The 22,955-nt window shown below is 41.6% G+C and overlaps 1 protein-coding gene across 1 annotated transcript in view; it reads left to right on the forward strand.

Annotated features, from left to right (window-relative positions):
- LOC141805837 (transmembrane protein 132D) overlaps positions 1-22,955 on the forward strand; it is a 49,718-nt gene that overhangs the window by 13,359 nt on the left and 13,404 nt on the right. Inside the window, exons 4-6 of the mRNA XM_074691037.1 lie at positions 9,692-9,863; positions 13,747-13,890; positions 21,179-21,387. Coding sequence (XP_074547138.1) covers positions 9,692-9,863; positions 13,747-13,890; positions 21,179-21,387 — 525 coding nt within the window. The remainder of the gene's footprint in view (positions 1-9,691; positions 9,864-13,746; positions 13,891-21,178; positions 21,388-22,955) is intronic.

Genomic DNA, 22,955 nt, shown 5'->3' on the forward strand with positions numbered 1-22,955 from the left:
TCGCACCAAACACCCCCTCCCTGCTTGTCAGACGGTTTCCTCTGCACTCAGACTGGGCCATATTTTACTTGACCAAAAACACAAATAAACGGACTCCCACCAAAAAAATCTGATATGGGTCTGCATTCACGCTTTATTTGGAGAATTTTCAGCGCGTTACTTTCACACAAAAACACCGTTAATTAACGCTCTAGTTCTCATCGTGTCTCTTGGTCCTGGCAGACTACCTGCGTTTGTTTATGTCTAAGCATACACTAAGCGGCGAGCGCCTCGTAGCCAGCTGTGGCTCTGCAGCGGAGGTAGCACTGTTTTACGACACGATGAGAACTAGAGCCTTATTTAACGGTGTTTTTGTGTGAAAGTAACGCGCTGAAAATTCTCCAAATAAAGCGTGAATGCAGACCCATATCAGATTTTTTTGGTGGGAGTCCGTTTATTTGTGTTTTTGGTCAAGTAAAATATGGCCCCTGAGTGCAGAGGAAACCGTCTGACGAGCAGGGAGGGGGTGTTTGGTGTGTGCCCTCTGGGCTTCTGCTGCACAAAAACACTGCTGTAGGGGTAATTTCTGCCCTAAACCTTGTGATAGGACCCAACTTGTTCCATCCCAGAGGATCACTTTAAGCTTTTATCAGGAAATGAAAAAAGAGCATGAAGCGTTACAATCCTTTTCTTTGTGCTCTGCATTCATAAAACCGAAGTGAAGCTTATAAACGTATCAGAATGGCAAATAAACCACTTTTCTTTAATAGAGTCAGTTTATTATTTTATTTATGCAAATGATCACTCAATGGTTGGCTGGCCACTTTGTTAGCTACAGCTGTTCACCTGTTTGTTAATACAATCATCTAATCAGCCAATCACATGGCAGCAACTCAACCTTGTTAACCTAACAACTACTCCTAGCACTCATTTCTTTAAGGAAAAAAACATTATATAGATATGGTTTGACTAGAACGAACCCTAAGATCCTGCGGTTGTACCCATTTTCACAGATTTCTTCCTTGATTTACCAAAGTCTCTTTTTTAAACCACTTTTTCAAACTGTAGCACTCGATAACTGTGTTCCCTGTCAAACTCCCTGGTCTGGTTGGATTACGGAAAACAGAAGCCCAAATGTACCCAGGGGAAAGAGCTATGTAGAGGTTTAACAGATGGGAGGGACGGTGGTCTGGGCTCACAGCAATATTATACCATATTGGGCACGTTGTCCCCCTGCATGCAGTGAAGGTACATGGTCACATAAACCCAAAAACATGCTCAACAGGTTGAATGGTCTCTCCAACCTGCCCGCAGACCCCTCAGAGAGGCTCGAGATCACCTGTGACCCAGGACCCTGAGGGGCAACATGGAGAAAGATAAAAAGGATGGATCAAACTGATGGATGGATGGATGGATAGATAGTTAGATAAAAGATGGATGAAGGGATTGATGAACAGATGGATGGCTGAATGGATGAATGCATGGATGGATGGATGGGTGGGTGGATGGATGGATGGGTGGATGGGTGGATGGATGAATGGATGGGTGGATGTATAGATGGATGAATGGATGGGTGGATGGATAGATGGATGAATGGATGGGTGGATGGATAGATGGATGAATGGATGGGTGGATGAATGGATGGTTAGATGTATGGATGGGTGGATGTATGGATGGTTGGATGTATGGATGGTTAGATGTATGGATGGGTGGATGTATGGATGGTTAGATGTATGGATGGTTGGATGTATGGATGAGTGGATGTATGGATGGTTGGATGTATGGATGGTTAGATGTATGGATGGGTGGATGCATGGATGGGTGGATGTATGGATGGGTGGATGTATGGATGGTTAGATGTATGGATGGGTGGATGTATGGATGGGTGGATGTATGGATGGGTGGCTGGATGGATGAATGGATGGGTGAATTGCTGGATGGATCTTAGGCTTTGTCCTTTGTTTTTCTTGTCAGTGGATGGAGGTTAGGAGGCAGGTGACAGGTGGATGAACCTGTGAGCCCATGTGTATGTTGATCCAAACTGACATTATACAGAGCTGATGGTGATGGCCTCCTTTCAGCTAATGGATGAAAGTCATGTTTCCAGAAAAGAGACTGGTGCACTTTGGAGAGCCAGAGAGGATCAAATGAGGGACACGGTCTCAGTGTGCCGGATGTTGGAGAAGGGATTAAAATGCTGTACAGACCTGTGGGAGGCCTGGTCAGATTTTCACACATGAACTGAATTATTACTGCATCAAGGTATGCATTGGACCCTAATCAAGCTGTTACAGTTATAAACAATATGAGTGATAATGTGACTCCTTATGCACAGTCACACGTCCTCCTTTAGTCCTCAGATATATAACTAATATATATAACTGACATGGATGGATGGCATATACCTTCAATGTCCCAATCTTATTTTATGGATAATCATCGAACAATACCTGTGAAACAAGAAAATCTTTGTGTTTTAACTCACACAACCAGTAAATTGTCCTGAGTTTTAGGTCCCAGAGCAAAAAATACAACGATAGCTGGCTGTCCGACCTTCCCAGAGGTGTATAAGACCAGTTTTACATGTAAGGATGGGCCGATCACCAATCACCCATCACTGATCACCAATCACCCAAAATTAAGGAAATCAGCACCCATAGATGGGCCAGCCGATCAATCGATCGATCGATCGATGCATGTCTAGCTCAGAATAAATCATCATTGATTTCACTGCACTTTGAAAACACGGCTTGGTTTGGTCTGCCCGACTTTGGTGCTGCCACAGGCCAGCAGCTACCTCTGCCATACACACACACACACACACACACACACACACACACACACACACACACACACACACACACACACACACATCCTGGCCTCTGTCCGTCCGACCCACTTATACGTAATCATCCATAATCACAGCTACGTTATCCGGGCTTAAGTGCTCTCACGTTCAGAGGGGGAGATTAGGAAGGAGAGATATTCCAAGTCGTGTGACTTGCACTGAGTGAACAGACATGTACAACAACAGATACACACTCACACACTCACACTGCCAGGCTTTAAAGTGATGATACGTCCAGCAGTTTGAAGTCTCCTCTGACAGATTTCCAGGCAATAGGAACATTAACCCTTTCAGTGTGTCACTGCTCAGCTCTCATGAAACGTTACAATGTCTTTTTAGTGTGAATGATGTCAGTTTATGTGGAAATTCATTCAATTTTTAGCCAGATTACTTTTGTGTGTGCTTTAGCGGAAGAAAAATATCAACAGAAGAAAGAAAATGTATGTTACTAAATGTAAATGGTCTTTTCTCATGTGTCTGGTCCTCTGCCAAGCTCAGTTTGACAGCTCTAAGTATTTTCAGTTTTAGCCGTAAAGAAATGAAGTCGTTAATCCAGTGGCACAGTGTTCCAGTGCCGTGGTCATCCCAGTGTTTATTTCACAATGACTATGACAAAAAATATTTGTCAACAAACCTTTTTCACAGACAAGTATAAAAACTAAATAATGATTACGAAGACTGTGAAGAAATAAAACTGACACTTGAGTCAATGAATAAAAATGAGACAGTTAGGGACAAAGGCCAGGAGTGCTACGGGGTTGAAATGTGTCACAGAAGATGATTTGGCTGTCCCCGGGCCGCCTGCACCGGCAGCTCTTTTTTTCTCATACACAGCTGCCCGTTACCTTGACAACAGGTCCGTGCATGTGCAGCAGTGCTTGTCAGAGGATCATGAGAACAAGTACAAACTTTTATTATTACACAGTCAATGACACAAACACAAGAACATGGACAGTAAAAAGAGCAGGTGTGGAGCTGAAAAGGTAAGAAATATAAGAAAAGCATCCGACACCATCATGTGTCAAACTTAGGAACTTTTTCATCAAGACGAGCTGTGGGATGAAAAAGAAAATCCAGTTGGAGAGGATGAAATGGGTTAGGCAAGATTGGAGAGAAAATACAACGCTGCCTGACACCACCGTCCAAGTTTATGAATTGTGTCTGGTTACAACGCTATATGATTTATTAATAGTATGATGGGATGCCAGATAACCTAACTGCCAAACCTCTTTGTCTATAGCCACTCAGCAGCAGTAGTAGTTACACAAGAGGAGCACTAAAACCAGTTTACAAAATAAACTGGACTCGACTAGAGACTAAAAGGTTTCAGATGGATAAAATATGACTAAAACCAAATGGTGTGCTATTCAAAGACAAAGACTAAATCAGAATTTGATGTCAGAATCAACACTGGGTCATTCCTGCTCATTTCCTCTGAGAACATTTAATTCTTCAAAGCTGTTTTCATCAGTTTTCAGTGTCTTCATCCCTCTCTCCTGGTCTTTTTCCTGAGCTTTCTGGTGAAATGACTCAGCTGTTTTGCACAGACACAGTTTGACCCTCTGTGGGCTCAGTTGACTCTCACACAAAGGATGTTGGAGTAGTCTTCATAAATTGAACCAAAGTCCTGAATTAACTCAGCCTGAGTCCTGAGTCTTCAGACTGGAGCGTCATTCACAGAATACTTAATGACCTTTCTCTCCCACTTTTGTCTCTGTGGATCAGTCTTAAAGCATGCAGATGATCACAGGCCAGTGGAATTAAAGTTATCTTTTTCTAGAAGGACCCCTGGAGTAAGACTTCATGACCTTGTTGATGTTCTTGTCATTACCTTTCCAGTGTAGAGATCAGTCCCCGAGTTGATTTTCTGAGAGGAAACGAATGTTTTCATGGGTTTCTGTCAGAAAAGACATCCATGCCCTCTCACTGCTCATTTCAATATGCCTCACTGTTCTCCAGTGTGAGTTCTCACCATGCAGTTCGGAGGTTCATTGTTTTGTTTCATGCAAAGTTTTCTGCACTTCAAAGTGCCACAGGTCCATTCACATTCAGCGTGATTTCCCCTTTGATCTGTTCCTCCCAGCAGGTCTGTGCTGGCACACACTCCCCCTCTCTCCAGCATCAAATAACATCACATGTCATTTCTCTGACAATCCTTTGACCAGAATATTCTGCTCAGACTCTCTGCCAGCACACTTAATCTTCCCTCCACACTCCCGTCTTATTCCTCCGTCTGCTGATGGAAATGAGACCTCTCGTGTATTGCCTTCACTTTGAGTTCAGACTCTGCAGATTCTTTTGCAGAGTAATTTCCTTCTCTTTTGTTTTTCAGTGGCGCTGTGCAGTCTACATATATTTAAATTTCCTCCCCAAGGAACACAACATGGTACACAACTAATCTTAGCTCCTTCCACAGTTTCTCCTGACACCGTACTGTGCTCATAAAACTGTCAAATATGAGACTTGAAAACTGGATGTGTGACAGGAAAACATTAAGATTTTAACAAACAAATCTATCTATGACTCACTGAATTTAAGTCAATTAATAGACAGCCCTACTCGGCCCAACGTTAAATATCCTTCCAGGTCAACTCTCCTAGATCCTACAATAACAAACACCCCCCAAAAGTATACTGATGCTGGTGTTTTTGGGAACGATCTTAGTGACCACTGTGCCATCGCAGTGATCAGAAATACCAAACTCCCCAAAACGAAACCACGTATTGTACTCAAGAGAGATTTCAAACATTTTTATGAGCAGGCTTTTCTGCATGATCTGTCCATGCTTAATTGGACACGAATCTCCCTTGTTAATGATATTGAACTGGCTTGGAATTTTTTCATGATGAATTCTTGAAGCTAATCAACAAACATGCCCCCATTCGTAGGTTTAGGATAAAGGGGAGAAATAATCCCTGGTTCTCCACTGAAATTGGAAATCTCCTCAAAGAAAGAGATCATGCTTGGGCCAGAGCGCGAAAAACAAAAGTGGAGGCTAATTTGATTTTTTTTCGTCAACTCCGCAACAAATGTACCTCCTTAATTAAAAAGGCTAAATCTGAGTTTTATTTATCTGAAACTACAAAAAATCTAAGTGATCCCAAGAAATTTTGGAATGTTGTGAGATCTGCTTCAGGTGCTTTGTCCTCAAGTGAGATGCCAAACTTTTTGGTCAAAGATTCAGTGAACTTGACCAATAAATGTGCCATGCTAAATTATTTTAATGAACATTTTATCACTGCAGGGTATTTATTTGATTCTTTAACAAATGGTTTTAATTTTGCTTCTTTAAATATGGAACCTGAGGTTAATAACCGGCTCCCTACTGGATGTTCTTTTGATTTTAAACCTGTGTCTGTTTCTGAGGTTTGCAGTGCACTAAAAAAGTTGGATTCCAAAAAATCAGCTGGCCCTGATAGTTTGGATCCCTTTTTTCTAAAGCTAGCTGCTGATTTCATTGCCGAGCCCTTAGCCTGTATTTTTAATCTAAGCCTTAAGGTGAACTCACTTCCCAAAGTTTGGAAATCTGCCTTTGTCCTCCCATTGCTAAAAGGGGGCGACCCCTCTAAAGTGAATAACTATAGACCTATTTCTAAGTTATGCATTCTGGCAAAAGTCTTTGCGAAACTGGTCTGTGATCAACTGAAGGAATTCCTAGAATCAAACAACATTCTAAACCCTCTTCAGTCTGGTTTTAGGAAACAGCATAGCACCGCTACTGCTGCCCTTAAAGTTCTTAATGACGTGTTTGAGGCCTTGGACTCAAAAAGGTTTTGTGTTGCACTGTTTCTTGACCTATCAAAGGCGTTTGACACTGTTGACCACAATCTACTTTTAAAAATTCTCTTTAAGATTGGAATTTCTAAACAAGCAGTCGCTTGGTTTGCCGACTATTTAGTAAATAGGTTACAGTTTGTTCAGATGGCTGGAGTTAGTCCTCCCTTTCTTGAGGTCACAAAAGGCGTCCCACAAGGCTCAGTCTTAGGACCCATTCTGTTCACAATTTATATCAATGATTTGTGTGCAAACTTGCCAAATGCGTCACATCATCTTTATGCTGACGATTCTGTAATTTACTGCTGTTCACAGTCAGTTGCACAGGCATTTGAATTCATGCAAACTGCTTTTGATGTAGTGAAGATTCGTCTGAAAAACTTGAAAATGGTTTTAAATGCTGATAAATCTAAAATAATGCTTTTTTCAAAGGCATCTGTTCCCCTGGAGGAAATCCCCTCAATTAGAACTTTCCAAGGTAAAATCCTAGAGCTGGTTACCAGCTATAAGTACCTCGGATTAACTATTGATAGGGACCTGTCTTTCAAAGTGCATATGAAAAATCTGCTTTCTAAACTTAAGGCAAAACTTGGTTTCTTCTATAGGAACAGGTCTTATTTCTCTCTCAGAGTTAGGAAGCTTTTGGTGTCAGCTACTTTTTTGCCAGTTCTTGATTATGGTGATGTTGTATATATGTCTGCTTCAACCACCTGCCTTCAGTCCTTGACTCCTGTTTACCACTGTGCTCTGAGGTTTATCACAGGTTGTAGTCGCCTCACCCACCACTGTGAACTGTATGCTAAAGCTGGCATGCCCTCTTTGGATATACGGCGATATACGCACTGGATGACTCTGGTTGATAAATCTCTTCTTGGCCTGGTCCATGCTATTTAAGCACTTTTCTTAGGAGAAATGAAAGCCATTATGCTTTACGGTCAAATGACATCTTGTATCTTTCTGTTCCACGTGTACGAACTAAAACAGGAAAAAAAGCTTTTCGTTACTCTGCTCCTTCTTCTTGGAATGCCCTCCAATCTGAACTGAAACTGACTGAACTTGTTTCTTTGGAAGTTTTCCGCTCTACCCTGAGAAACCGACAACGTGAATTCACTCAACAGTGCCTGTGTTCTTAAATTGTTTCTTATGACAACTCCTGCATTTTATTGTGTGTATTCTAATCTCTATTGCTCTACTCTGTTTTGTCTACTGTGACATGTGTTGCTTCCTCTCTTGGCCAGGTCGCCCTTGTAAAAGAGGTCTTGACCTCAATGGGTCTTTTACCTGGTTAAATAAAGGTTAAATAAAAAAAAAATAACAGTTTGAGTAAAATCACTCATTTGAACTGTTTTTTTTTTTTTTTAATTCATCACTTCAGACAGAAATACATCTGCAGACATGTCTCCAACAATAATCACTAATCATCTCTGTTAATGCTCTTCAAATGAGAACTTTAGTAAAGGACATTTTAAGTGGTAATGTAAATAAACTCAACCAGTTTCTGGGCTCAGACTGAGTGCTATTAAAATTTAACCCTTAGTTAAATCTAACCCTAAGTTAAATCTAACCCAAAGTTAAATCTAACCCTTTGTTAAATCTAACCCTTAGTTAAATCTAACCCTTAGTTACATCTGACCCTTAGTTAAATCTAACCCTTAGTTACATCTGACCCTTAGTTAAACCTAACCCTTAGTTACATCTGACCCTTAGTTAAACCTCACCCTTAGTTACATCTGATCCTTAGTTAAACCTTACCCTTAGTTACACCTGACCCTTAGTTAATCTAACCCTTAGTTAAATCTAACCCTTAGTTACACCTGGCCCTTAGTTAAATCTAACCCTTAGTTTAACCTAACCCTTAGTTAAATCTAACCCTTAGTTAAATCTAACCCTTAGTTAAATCTAACCCTTTGTTAAATCTAACCCTTAGTTAAATCTAACCCTTTGTTAAATCTAACCCTTTGTTAAATCTAACCCTTAATTAAACCTAACCCTTAGTTACACCTGACCCTTAGTTAAATCTAACCCTTAGTTAAATCTAACCCTTTGTTAAACCTAACCCTTAGTTACACCTGACCCTTAGTTAAATCTAACCCTTAGTTACATCTAACTCTTAGTTAAACCTAACCCTTAGTTACATCTGACCCTTAGTTAAACCTAACCCTTAGTTACATCTGACCCTTAGTTAAACCTCACCCTTAGTTACATCTGATCCTTAGTTAAACCTTACCCTTAGTTACACCTGACCCTTAGTTAAATCTAACCCTTAGTTAAATCTAACCCTTAGTTACACCTGGCCCTTAGTTAAATCTAACCCTTAGTTTAACCTAACCCTTAGTTAAATCTAACCCTTAGTTAAATCTAACCCTTAGTTAAATCTAACCCTTAGTTAAATCTGACCCTTAGTTAAATCTAACCCTTAGATAAACCTAACCCTTAGTTACATCTGACCCTTAGTTGAATCTAACCCTTAGCTAAATCTAACCCTTAGTTACATCTGACCCTTATTTAAATCTAACCCTTAGTTAAACCTAACCCTTAGTAACATCTAACCCTTAGTTTAACCTAACCCTTAGTTACATCTGACCCTTAGTTGAATCTAATCCTTAGTTACATCTAACCCTTAGTTAAACCTAACCCTTAGTTACATCTGACCCTTAGTTAAACCTAACCCTTAGTTACATCTGACCCTTAGTTAAACCTAACCCTTAGTTACATCTGACCCTTAGTTAAATCTAACCCTTAGTTACACCTGACCCTTAGTTAAATCTAACCCTTTGTTTCATCCAACCCCTAGTTAATTTGAATCTCTCTGTGTTTTCATGTTTGTCTCCCTCTGGTTTTACCATGAGGATCATGTTTCTGCTGCTTTAACTCTTTGCACACTAAATCATGACCATCACTAACTTTTTCAGGTGTAGGTATGGTGATTATTGAGTTCACGGTGGCTACTGTCAGACAGATTTGGGGGTATTCTGTATAGCAGTGAATGAGCTGTTTGAATAAATACCTGTTTTGACGTTTCTCCAGCAGTCATTCCGTAGTTCACACAGGTTTGCTCACATCTTTGTTTTCTGATGAATGTCTCCACAGAGGTCTCCTTGAGGTTTTGCAGCTGGATTTTGTCCCAGAAGGTGTTAGCGAGCAGATTGAGAGTCAGATTATCTCTTGGCGACTGGAGCTTCCAGGTAACATTAAGGATGTGGGAACGATGCGGATCCACACGACCCGGAAAGACTACGTGGGGCTGGCACCCTTAGTCATGGTGAGGACTGTTGGTTTTTATTTTACTGGTAATTTCAATGACCTGCATGGTGTGTTTTTGTTTCATTCATCCATACGTTTGAGAAAGGAGCAAGTCCTATGAAGGATTCCATTCACAGATGGCTGAGACAGAACTGTTCCCATATGCATTGTTTGTTTTCCATAGTGTAAGTATTTGCAAAGAAAAGATCAGCGCTCTCGGCTCCACAGATTGAGTCTCAGGCCTTTTTGTGCCATTTTGGTTCCCTTAAAGCAGAGAAAAACTCCTTGTGTTAATGTTCACTCCCTCCATTGAAATGAATCCTGTTTTATTTCATGTGCACATTTAGATTTTCTGTGCTCAAACAAAACCAAAGGCTATCCAGTAACATCTCACTGAACTACTACGAAAACTGATCTAAGAAATATCTGGAATAAGGCTGCACTATATGGCAAAATTCCAATATTGCAATATTTGTAGGCTATATCTCAATACACGATATATATCCTAATATTCTGATTTCTCCTCTAAATCACTGTATAAATGTTAAATCGAGCCCTTAGATGCATAAAAGGACACAAGTTTAATGATTCAAGGAAACTTTCAATTGGATTTTTAAAATTTGAATGCAAGGAGAAATCTCAATCAGGTAGAGTTTAGCAAACCTTATTTTTAAACAAAATTTTATGTAGTTACATATTTTTAGTTCCATCTATTCCACTGAATGATTTTGTTATATTATATTATATTATATTATATTATATTATATTATATTACATTTTGAAAATATAATGAACTAAAGTTGGAGATAATATTACTTTTATTTCTATGAATTAGCTACCTGGATAATGTTGGTCATGCTGAAAGGACTCTAGTGACTTCTGTCTTTGAGCCTGGGGTCTGGTTGAATTGTTTTGGGTTTTGTTGTTTGGGATTTGGGTTTGTCTTCTGATAATATCCCAGCTTGCGGTATTTTGGTATTCAGCTGTAAAATAGCATCAAACTCATCTGCCGTCATGTTTCGAGCAGTGCACAGCTGAGTGATGTGACTGAACGGCTTTCGCAGAAAAGTGAAAGTGAAATTCAAACACATTTTGCGTTCGTTTCTCGTTGTGGAGAGTTGAGAGAAAAGCAGGGATCATACAGGCAGCAAAGCAAACCCAAGTTAGCAACTACACTCTAGAAAACAAGCCCCAGGAACCAACAACCCGCGACTGATGTGAGCAACTTGCTTCTCTCCTCTCCTAATACAAACACACAGGAGGATGTTTCTGGGTGAGCGGGGCAGTGCAGTGCTCGCTGTGAGAGGAGCAGCGGCTGAGTAGCAGAGAGTGAAATAAGTGAATCAACGAGAGAATTACGTTCCAAAACTGAAAACATTTAGGTTACTGTTTATACTTAATGATTGCCATATAGTCATTTTATTTATCTCACGTGCGACCACCTGCGATACATCAAGTATATTCAATATATCTGCCAATCTGGATTCTGTTTGTATCTGATTGTTTAAGGTCAAAATACTCTAAATATAGAAATCGGTCCTGATCAAATCCAGGTCCTGATCCTGCCATCAAAGCATCATGACACATTTAGCCCACTGCACCCCCTAATGGAGAACATGTTCCTTGGTCATACAGCACGTAACACTGCAGAAAACAGACCAATGATCATCAGGGATCAGAGACACCTGAGGGACAGGTGAGCTTTGGTTTCACCAGTCTGTGATGATTGCACGAGGCGGTCTGAGCTCACTGAGGGACTGATTTTACAGGAACCATTAAAGACAGAGTTCAGACACAGAGTGGTCAGATGTTACTCGGGGTTAATGGATGTGTCAGCGAGAGCTGCTGGACCTGGGTCATTTCACAATAATGCCCTCTTTAGAAAAAATATGACTCTCCTCTTTTAGAATAAAAGAAACGTCAGACATTATGATGGCTCCCCAAAACTGAGGTGAGACATTCAATGCATCCCCTACTGACTGGCTGCAGCGTAGCTCATCAGTCCCACCGCCTCATTCTTCACAGATGGGATAAGGTAGACCATCATAACAGTGATATTTGGATTTATCCATCCTGTAAGTTTCTACTTTAAAATGCTTTAAGATGCTGCTGTGCTGTAGAACAGACTCTGGCTCTGAGCTGTAAGCAATACTCACAGCCCATCATAGACAGACTTTAGTTTGACAGCTGACACGTTTAGAGACACACCACCCATCTTTGAGGGTTTTTCGATTATACCTTCTGCCTCTCATGGTATTAGATGAATAAAATAAAACAGGAAACAAAGACAGAGTTTTTTTTTTTTTAATTTGAACAATTTTACTTCCTCACCTCGTAAGTTTTTCATCCACTCCTATCCCACACTCAAGATTAGGACCTTTACAAATGCTACTTTCAGCAAAAACACAGGGTAGATACATCACTGTCTTTGGGCTGAGATTCAAAAGGTTATTTCATGGTACAGTAGCCAGGATGAATCAAACAAACAGTGAGGAAGACAGATGTCTTACAGGAGTCAGAGGAGTCACATGAGGAAAGGGTAGATGATCATTTTTTCTTATTCTAAGACAAACTGAAGCTTCACTTTCATATTTTGAGCAGGAGAAGATGACAGTCAGGACCTCATGTGAACTCGACACAGCCTCTGTGAACACAACAATGTTTTTAGAAAAAAAAGCAGATTTTAAGAAGAAGCTAAAGCGCTGGAGCTGAGCTTGATCACCGCTGTGAGATTACTGCAGAGCTGGCAGAGATACGGGGCGACAGCATCCCTCAGTGTGGCACTGCCAGCGCCACAGAGCGCTGATAGTGCTCTCTGATTTTGTCTCTGCCCCTGTGATCCCGTGGCTTATGTTTGGGTCAATGCTGCAGTCTGAACTGGAGCGTGTCCTTTTGGGATTGCGGTCAGCAGCTGTCGGGCCGACAGAGTGCAGAATATGAAGCTGTTGGGAAACATCTGCCCACTGCTGCAGTCTACACGCAACAGCAGGTGGACACAAATCAGACAGAGCTCCTCACATACCAACCGCTGCTCCCTACAAAATATGTAATATTGAAGATTAAAAAGGCTAGAATAGGAATCTTACACACTGCAAAGTTATAATCTGTGCGTAAGGAGGAGTTTCAGTCTGGGAATAAACCCTCATCAGGCTGAATGGAAACCTGTTGGACACTTTAAAGCTAAGCTACAAGCTAAGCATGAAAATAGATGTCGAGTACACGGCTGAAAAATGGATTGGAGGATTAGGAATGTAATCAGGTAAGGTGTTAGGGGGTTTATCTGTGGATCACACAGTTCGGTAGAGGATTTATTTCTCCCCAGGTGTGCAGGTACTCAGCGTCTGCACATCTGTTCAGTTTTTGAGTTCATCTTTGGTGTGATATGAAGGAGTGAAGGTTCCTAACCTGTAAGTGTTAATCATGTTAGTCTCTCAAACATCCTCCTCCCCCTGTCGTCCCTGCTCACTCACAAATAGAGGAGACTGCACTACACACCCAAGTGCAACCACTAAAGGACTATGTGTAGACTCACTCTGACTCACTCCAACACTTTCATTAAAAACCAAATCAGTTATGTGGATGAAATTATCTCATCTAACTCAGAGTGAACTTAAACATTTACCACTGATCAGATCCAGGGGACATCAGCCTCCCTCAGACTCAGATCCATTACTCTGTCTACAGGAAAGCTCCTCTCTCCTCTGAGCAGGGATTCACTCAGAATCAAAGACACCTTACATATATGCAATCATCTCTGCTCAGTCACTGTTTGGCTGCTTTGGTGTGAAAACAAAAGGAGTGAGCCTGAATGTGTCATAAACTAATTCTGTCTGTGGGGAGTGATGAGTTGATGCTAACGCAGCATGCTCATGTGCTCTTCATCTCTCCTTCTCCTGGCACAGAGCGCTGATATCTTGAACACTGCAGTGCTGACGGGTAAGGCGGTGTCTGTCCCTGTGAAAACTCTGGCTGTGGAGGCTGACGGCTCTGTGACTGACGTCACCAGCTCCACCAGCTGCAGGTCTGCAGACGACGACGTGCTTAAGGTGAGTCATTTCACACACCGTCAGATCAGTTTGGTTGGAGCTCTTCATGCAGACACATTTGATGAGTTTCAGCACAGTTCCAATAAAGTGAAATGAGTTGTTCAGTGTTTTTGGTCAGGCCTGAATCATGTGTCCTGTCAGAATACTCTGGACACATACACGTGAATATTTTGGCTAAAATGCCAAAGTTTCCAAATGTCAACAGTGACCCTAAGCATAACCCATAAATGTAAACAGCTCTTTTATTTGAGGCTTGTGATGAAGTAAATAGGGTGTCATCTGTATGCCAGCTTTGTAACTTTCAGATCTTACCGACTCAATTCAAGACTTATGAAGAAGTTTTTCTCAGCGAGTTTCTGCCAGGGCTGGTTGACTTGATCAGAAAGTATTCCCTGTGTGTGCAATCTTGAACAGCTCGCATACATAATATGTATGTGTTATCAGCTAAGTTCATTTTATAAGAGTAATAAATTCTGTCACTCTAACTCCCATAACTTTTGAAACTATTTCTATTGTTTGAAGCTTCAGTCTGGGGCTGAAGCAACTCCCTGAATAATTCCAGTAATTTCTCTCCCCTGAGGAATCGTTTGTTTTTTTGAAAGCTCAAAACCTGTTTTTTCACTCTGACTAGTTTTAATCCAGCGCATAGTGCTGATGTCAGGTAGGAAGAAGCAGGAGGGGCAGTGTTGCCAGCTTAGTGACTTTGTCTACATTTAGCGACTTTTCCGACCCTCTGGCCTCCTTTTTCTTTCTTTCTATTGTTTCTTTTTCAAAAGAGAAACTAGCAACATATCCAGCTACTTTTTTTCTGGAGTTTGGAGACTGATGTAAAAGCATGTATTGATCTGTACCACCTGGTGCTTCTGAACAAGCAGTGAATAGTGGGCCCCTCCCCTATCCAGAACACTCACAGACAGACTCCTCACTCCCAGCAGTCTCTCCCAGCTGCAGCCAGAGCAGACGCCTGCATAGTTGTCATTAGTCTGAACACTGCAAAGACTCGGAATAGGATCAAGAAAATGTCTGAATACTGTTAACATGCCTCATTTCTCATGTCACATTGAACTTCAAATATACCACCTAAAATCATTTCTGTTTCACTTGTTTCAAACAAAATGAAAACACTGAAAAAAAATAAAATAATGATAATACTAATAATAAAACATGTATTTGTAAAGCACTTTTTATTCATTCATTCATTCGAATATAACTTCACAAACTGTCAATGTGCCATCTTACTCAACAGAAATGGAAGTTTTTGTGTGTGTGTGTGTGTGTGTGTGTGTGTGTGTGTGTGTGTGTGTGTGTGTGTGTGTGTGTGTGTGTGTGTGTGTGTAAAAGCACAGTAGGTGAAGCAGCCTCCTCCATATGGCGTTCCTGGCTGAGCTGGGGATCTTGCCCTCTCGCTATAAGCACCGAGCTTTGAGCTCTCTGTGATGGTGCGATGGATCGGTGTCAGTGAGCTGGTGGAGGCAGAAAGAGGGACACAGAGAGGAGAATAACAGGATGTGTAAAGGATTTATGCTGCTTTCCCACAGATGATACAGCAGCCATGGAAGTGATGGAGTGTAGGAGCTTTAGAGGAGGAGAAAGGGTCAAAGAGAGAAGGAGAGGGAGACAGTGAGGAATGATTTCTGATTCAGCTGAGGATCTTAATCCAGCTTTTATTGTGTCTGGAAATATCACAGCCACTGACCCTACACCACCTGTTGGATGGTATGAAAGCTGGAAATGATAACCTCTGCTTTCTGTTCAGCTTCTCCCTGACACTGGAAGTTAAGGAACGTTCAGAGAGAGCCGGTCAAAGATTCATGCTCTGGTTGTGTTTCAGCCTCTTTCAGGGCTGCATGCATTGATTCAGCCTGCAGCAGAGGAACAGGCTGACAGAATGGCATGCAGTCACATTATGGAGCAGTTCAGAGGGAACAATATTCCACAGGTTGAGAAGTTACAGGTCTACATGACAGCTCATTAACAAGTTGATTGTTGGCTGCACAGTGCGTTGAAGTTCACTCTGTCTCACAGACTCCTGGAGCAGATCTACGACTCTGAAGCTGCTGACAAATAAATATGTGTGCTGAAAATGAACCTCATAGTGATGCTATCAGCTACATTTTTTATCTTAGCAGTAACTGAGCTCCTCAGCTCTGTGAAGAAAACACACACACACAGCACTGTAATGTAAAGGATGATGTGGAGGGCAAGTGGTCGAAGGAAGACATTCAAGCAGAGTAACACACCTGTTCATTACCTCAATTATTACACTGCCACCAACTAATGACGCTTACAAGTTTACAATTATTGTTAGTGTCTAAAATAAGATTATCAGCACCAAAGTAGGTGATTTCTAAAGTGAGAAGAGAGATCTGTGTTTTTCTCTGCGGTTTCTGTGATTAATTTTGTAGTGATGGTGGACACTGGAGCCTAACTCTCAGACAGAAAAAGGACAGAAGAGAAGAAGAAAGAGAAACAGGAGAGAGATAGAGCACGATAAAGGCTAACACAGGAGCGAAAGGCTAAAACACAAACTTAAGGCTAAAACACAGGCTAAAGGCTAACCAAGGTTAAAGGCTAACCCAGGTTAAAGGCTTAAACACAGACTTAAGGCTAAAACACAGGCTAAAGGCTAACCAAGGTTAAAGGCTAACCCAGGTTAAAGGCTTAAACACAAACTTAAGGCTAAAACACAGGCTAAAGGCTAACCCAGGTTAAAGGCTTAAACACAAACTTAAGGCTAAAACACAGGCTAAAGGCTAACCCAGGTTAAAGGCTTAAACACAAACTAATGGCTAAAACACAGGCTAAAGGCTAACCCAGGTTAAAGGCTTAAGCACAAACTTAAGGCTAAAACACAGGCTAAAGGCTAACCCAGGTTAAAGGCTTAAACACAAACTAATGGCTAAAACACAGGCTAAAGGCTAACCCAGGTTAAAGGCTTAAACACAAACTAATGGCTAAAACACAGGCTAAAGGCTAACCCAGGTTAAAGGCTTAAACACAAACTTAAGGCTAAAACACAAGCCAAAGGCTAAAACACAGGTCAGCTTGTTTGTGCTAATGTAGCCTCCAACCCACAGTCAGCAGTTATTCTGCAGTGGTCTGTTCAAACTTGAGAGTCTATCAATAAAATGAAGAGTGAGGTTACGTTAGCTCTGCTTGGTGAGGTTGGAGTTGGTAGATGAGCTCTGGTAGGACAGAGCCAGGATTTACTAACGTTACATGTTACAGACATGCCACAGAACACTGAGTAAAGAACAAAGAAAAGTATTGATATAAAGATTTGCTCTCTATTCATTTGCTTCAAAACAAACACCTGCCCTTGTAAAAACAGTGGATGCAAAGTGCTCATGGGAAACAGAGTTTTTACTCTTGAGGAACACTGGCTTTTCCAGACCTTCCTTACAGTGCCTGTATTGGTGGTATTACTGATTTGGAAATGATTCATTTTGGCTGCAAGTCTTCTTACAGGTACAGTTAAAGTAACTTGAATTTGATCCTTAGCCCGTAACTGTTAAAAAAAACAAATTCTCTTAATGCTTATAATAAACCTGAGTGTTGTTTTAACAGGAGGTACCTGTGTATGTAGTATTTTGTTGACATTCGTTCTTCATCAACCAGAGCTGTACCACTGCTGTAACACTGCTCTGTGCAGGGTCAATGTTTCTGTGGCTCAGATCACAAACTGTCAAAGTTAAATGGACGGCTGAAATGGAGGATGAAACATTTCAGGTTTTTAAAGCACAACAAGGTGCTGAAGACCTGGAGAGCTGAGGTAATGCTAACACATGAAGTGGTGCCTCAGTTTCTATTAGCAAACTGCTCAATCCACTGCACGCTCACACCTGTACCTTCAGACACGAGGGCAGAGGAGACACCACTTCAGAAAAATAGCTTTAATTACAGGGTAAATGAAGACTTCAATGAGTTTTGATGGATTTTTCTTTTTTATAGTTTTTTTGTTCTGGTGCTGTGGAGCTGCCTGAAACAGTCCAGGTTTCAGTATGAAGCATTTCAAATCACAGGAACAGGTCTTCACCTTCAACACTTTCACAGGAGTTCAAGTTGACTACCCTTGGAAGTCATCCCTCCGTCTGCAGTTTCCTCCCTCTCTTCCACCTTCTTTCTTCTCAGTGCTTCACTCTATTCTCCAGTCTACTGCCCTCCAATTACCTGAGTGGAGCCACTGGTTTCTGGAGATAAGTAAGGCGGCGCTGGAGATAGGCCCTCCAATCTTGAATGAAACACACCGACTGCTGTGTCTCAGCTCATTGCCCTGACTGCTGGGGACTGCAAAGCTCTCACCTGCGCTATAGCACTGCAGGATGCACTGTGGCTGGGCAGAGCTGATTTATATTCAGGAGCTGTTTCATAGAGAGCGCAGTCCTGGATTTACATGACATAAACAGAAACACTGTGCCATTCCCTGGCCACACTTTGGGAGCAGAGTAAAATGAATATAAACGGTGTCTGTGTGGTTTTGGCTTGTTGGTATTGCTGTGTTGCTGTGCTCTTCTCCATAGCTCTTTCTTAAATTATCTTATTGACTTTCCTGAAGCCTATTATTGTTTTTATTGATGTTGTCATATCGTGAAATCAAATACCAGGCGGTAAATGCTCATCTGTAACTTCAGTTCACTGCATGAGGCGCCGCGTTAACAGATACCTTTATTGGAAAAGATCACAAAGTTCATGCATGAGGAATATTGGTGAGGAATGGAGGCTGACGGAGGCTCTGCATCTCTGGGTCGAACAGCCTGACAGCTCCTAGGCTCGTATGCATGACAGGCCATTAATGGGGAAAACAGACCGTTTGTACTAACAGCGAAAAAGAGTTGCTTAGCAGTTAAGCACGAGCCAGGTTAACAGCCCAAAAGATCGTTTTCTTTAATGGAGCTATACCCCACCATTACAGGCGCAAACGGCAGGGTTACAGTGCCTGTTCGGCTGTTTACAGGAAGACATCACGTGATGTGTGATCATTTTAGACGAAATATGTAAAGACAGTGGACAATCCTTTGGAAGGGTGGCAATGTGTAGTCATACATACATGACTCTGCCCCCCCTCCCCACCCCTCAGTGTCACTGGTTTCAGATTTATAATCATACACTGGTCCTCTGCACTGCACTTTATATTTACTTTATAATTATTTATGTCACTTTTTGCACTGTAGTGCTTGTTTTTCGTTGTTTATTTGTTTTTGGTGTGTTTATTTATTTGTGGGGAAAAAGTACTTGTTGCAAATACACACATGTCACCAACACAAATTCCTATGTGTTAATTTACACAAATGGCTAATAAAGGAATCTGAATCTGAATCTGAATCTGAATACAGCAACTTTAAATTTAGGTGAAGGTTGATTCATTCTTTGCTTTTATAATTCTGGGTCCTTCGAAGGTACATGTGATGATATGTTGGAGTTCATAAACTGCTCTAAGAGTTATTCATCGAGGTAATGGGGCATTACTGCAGTGCCTGTTTCACAAAGCAGCTTTTATATGACTGATTTTATTATTGAGGTTTTTTACCGTGCGCTCAGAAACACCACACATATCCACTTTGTTCAAGATCTCTAAACTTTCTCTTTCTCTTTGTTTACCTGATTGACTCACAGATAACAGCTGTTCCTCCATGTGTATTATTGTAGTAAAATCTCCATTTCTTCATCTGAAAAATGTTTTTCTGGATCTTTACTCAGTCACACCATTCCCTCTCGCCAGGTTTATTGCTCCTTATGAGTGGAAAGCATGCGCAGTTCCAATTTTTTTGATGGGGTTTTCCAGGAGGTTCCCCTTAATTATGACGTAGTCTGCAGCTACATCTCATTCATGCTGTAGTTAACTTGCTGATTATTTGCAGTTGTGCATGCTGCTAATGCCAAACGGGCCGTTCCATAACAGAATGTTAGGAGCTCTGTAGGGGTGATGTGTCGTAACCAGAGTCAGGGCCCTGACAGGGTGAGGAAGACACTGACACAGATCAGCTGTCATAAAACGAACCCTGTACACAATGACACAGACACTGATTTAGAGCTGGTTTGATTGATTTAAAGGTGAGTTGTTGGTAAAACTTTGAAATAATCCATTTGAGTCCACAGCCTGCTAAGCTTGCACTGCAAAAGCTTCTTATTGGCTGCTTAAACCTGACTGAAATCTGTTGCTGTTATCACTTCTGGTAGGGTTTAAGTTACTCTGTGCTGATCGCTGACTTGGAGGTACACTCACGAGCTCAGCCTATTATAGCAGGATGGATTGTGCTCCAGTCCTGAGAGATAGTTGGAGCCCAATAGCTCCTTTTTCTGCTGTCACATCTGGGCTGGACTCCTGAGGCCAGCCAAAGAAAGAGACATACTTAAAAATATCACAAATATGTGCCGTGTCTTCAGATTTCAATCTTTAAATCCACTAAACAATAAGATACACAAGAGTCAACAGCAGCAAGGGCCAATCCCAATTCTACCCCTTAGCCCTTGGTTTTGCGTGTTCACATCTCGTGAAGGGGTGTCTCAAGTCTCTGTAAGGCCAAGGAAAAGGGCCACACAACTGGGACCCTACTTGAGGGCAAGGGGTATGACAAGTTTCCCATGATATCAAAGCTGCTGGAAGTAATGATAATCATGTTTTCATCAGGTATCCAATCCTTTGTAACCCCATGTAAAAATTAGCCTTGTTTTAAATTGTTGGTTGCTTTTATAAAGTTGCTGGTGTCACCCTGGTCTGTGGTCAGTTTACTTTGTAAACAAACGATACAGCCAGCGAGGGCCTGGGGACGATGATGTTCTGGGAATCAATTGGCGTGTTTCTTAAGGGCATGCTATCACTCCTTCTCCTTGGTCCTCTGTTTAGATGGCCAAAGGGAAGGGGTACAGAAAAGGATGAGATGAAATGGGGTGGGGGGGGGTGGGGGTGGGGGGGGGGGGGCACATGGGAGTGTGTGGCACTGGCAGAGAAGTTTTGGTAAATTTTTATGGGAACAGCGCACACATTGAGCTCTGATCTGCACAGCTGCTTTTAAAGAGAAATAAACAGACTTTACAACAGGATCAGATTTATTACCAGGAAAGTTTTTTCAACACAAATAATCCAATGAACACATTTTTTTCCATTTTGTGCTAAGTTTGGTGACCAAAAAGGGATTTGATGGGATGTGTTTAAGTCTGGGTTCAGGTTGTCTTTAGTGTTGTCATGAAGTTCTGACCAATCAGCATAAAGTATTCAACAAAGCTGGGTAAGACTCGTAAAAACTTCCATTATCCTGCTCACTGACCTTTCTTTCTGTGGGTCTGTCAGGTGTCAGAGCGCTGTGATTTCATCTTTGTGAATGGGAAGGAGAGGAAGGGGAGGACTAAGTTGATGCTCAACTTCACCTATGGGTTCCTGAACGCCCAGCTGGAGATGAATGTATGGGTGCCTCGCTTGCCCTTGTTCATTGACGTGGCCGATCCTGAGCTCAGTCAGATTAAAGGCTGGAGGGTCCCAATCACTACAGGAAACAAGAGGTAAGGCTGCACCACCCGACTGGTATCATAGAGACACATGGCTATGGATCCTGTTGGACATGTCCTGCTGCTGCCTGGTTAATTCAAATAGCTCCTTTATGAGAAAGCTCAGCATGAAATTAGTCACAGTTGAAGGTAGGAACTCAGAAACCTTGGGCAGAGTGTGACTCATACTGATCAGCCATTCACTGCAGAGAGACAGGCAGAGAGACACACTGACAGCTCAGTCAGACTTCAGGTCACTGCACCACTCATGATAATAAAAGTAAATCCACTGTTTGAATCATATCATTGATAAACTGTTGTAGATATCTGCACAGGACAAAGCCAGCGTGTCTGACATCAACATTTACTGTAATGATGGTTGGAGGAGCTGGACTGATATCAGTTACTGTGGTTGGAGTCCAGCAAAGTTGAAATTAACAATAGCTGAACTAGGGTAATAAAACTGGTGAGACTGATGAAAATAGTTGTGAAAGTTGGAGTCTGACAGGTCACCAGCAGCAGGCTATCTACAGCAACAACCCAGAGGAGCTTGTTAGACAAAGGAGCTGAGAAACTCCAGCTCCTCAGTGGGACACAGTCTGACAGAGACTATGGGTTCTCCTGTTGCCTTTTTCTCTGTGGACATCTGGAGCACCTGGTAGTAGTTTTACATAATTCACAGCTGAGAATTAAGCTAAATGAAGAACCTTTTCTCTCACCATTACTTCTCTCATCCCACACAGAGCTGATAACAAAAACATTCAACCTTTGTTGAGTCCATGCAAGTTTTGAGGTGAAAGTTTGTCAAGTTGTTTCCTAACTGTGTAATAATCTAAGAAGCAATCTGAGAGCTGTGTGCTGGTCTGAGACGCCAAAGGCACCTTTTCCCTGTCAGATCAATTCAAAGTTTATCTGCTGTCACAAAATGAAGTGTTGATTTGCTGTTCCCCGTTTTACGATTTCTATTTTTTAAACTTGCGGCTCGGGGACATATCATTCAAAGTCAAAAAAGTTGAAGAACAAGTCATGAGAAGTGAGCTCTCGCCTCTGGGAAAACAGCTTTTCAGAAACACTTTCTGTAACCAAAAAAAATTTCCAACAAAGCAAACATTGATCTAATGTTTTAGGCTGATGAAATGTATTCAAGCTGCTCTTTAAGCAGGCAGCAAACAGTCAGGAGCACACGTGGATATATGCTGATCCTCTGACAGTATTGAGAATAAAAGGCTTTGTTGTAAAACGAGCACTGATTGAACCGTTAAACACGTCTGACTGCATCCTCATGACGTTAGTTTTATCAGCACAGTGTCAGAGAAGCGGTGATTCAGCTGCTCACTCCTGTTGATGTAGTCATAAAAACAGCTCATCTGTGACTGCTGCATCAGTGGGTTGGTCCAGCACCAGCACCCCAGTTGCCCTGCAGATAAAGGTTAGTGGGATTTCACTCAATACTTACAGTACGGTCATTATTTTACACTCAATACTAATGATGATGGCTGACTGATGGACTGTTTGTTTTCCTCATGTGGAGCTGAAACACTGGATATGCAGCTGCAGACACAGACAGACACAAGGTCAAAAAT

This window comes from Halichoeres trimaculatus, unplaced genomic scaffold, assembly GCF_033239565.1.
Source record: "Halichoeres trimaculatus isolate MK-OKI-2021-1 unplaced genomic scaffold, fHalTri1.1 fHalTri1_scaffold_16, whole genome shotgun sequence".
Lineage (NCBI taxonomy): Eukaryota > Metazoa > Chordata > Actinopteri > Labriformes > Labridae > Halichoeres > Halichoeres trimaculatus.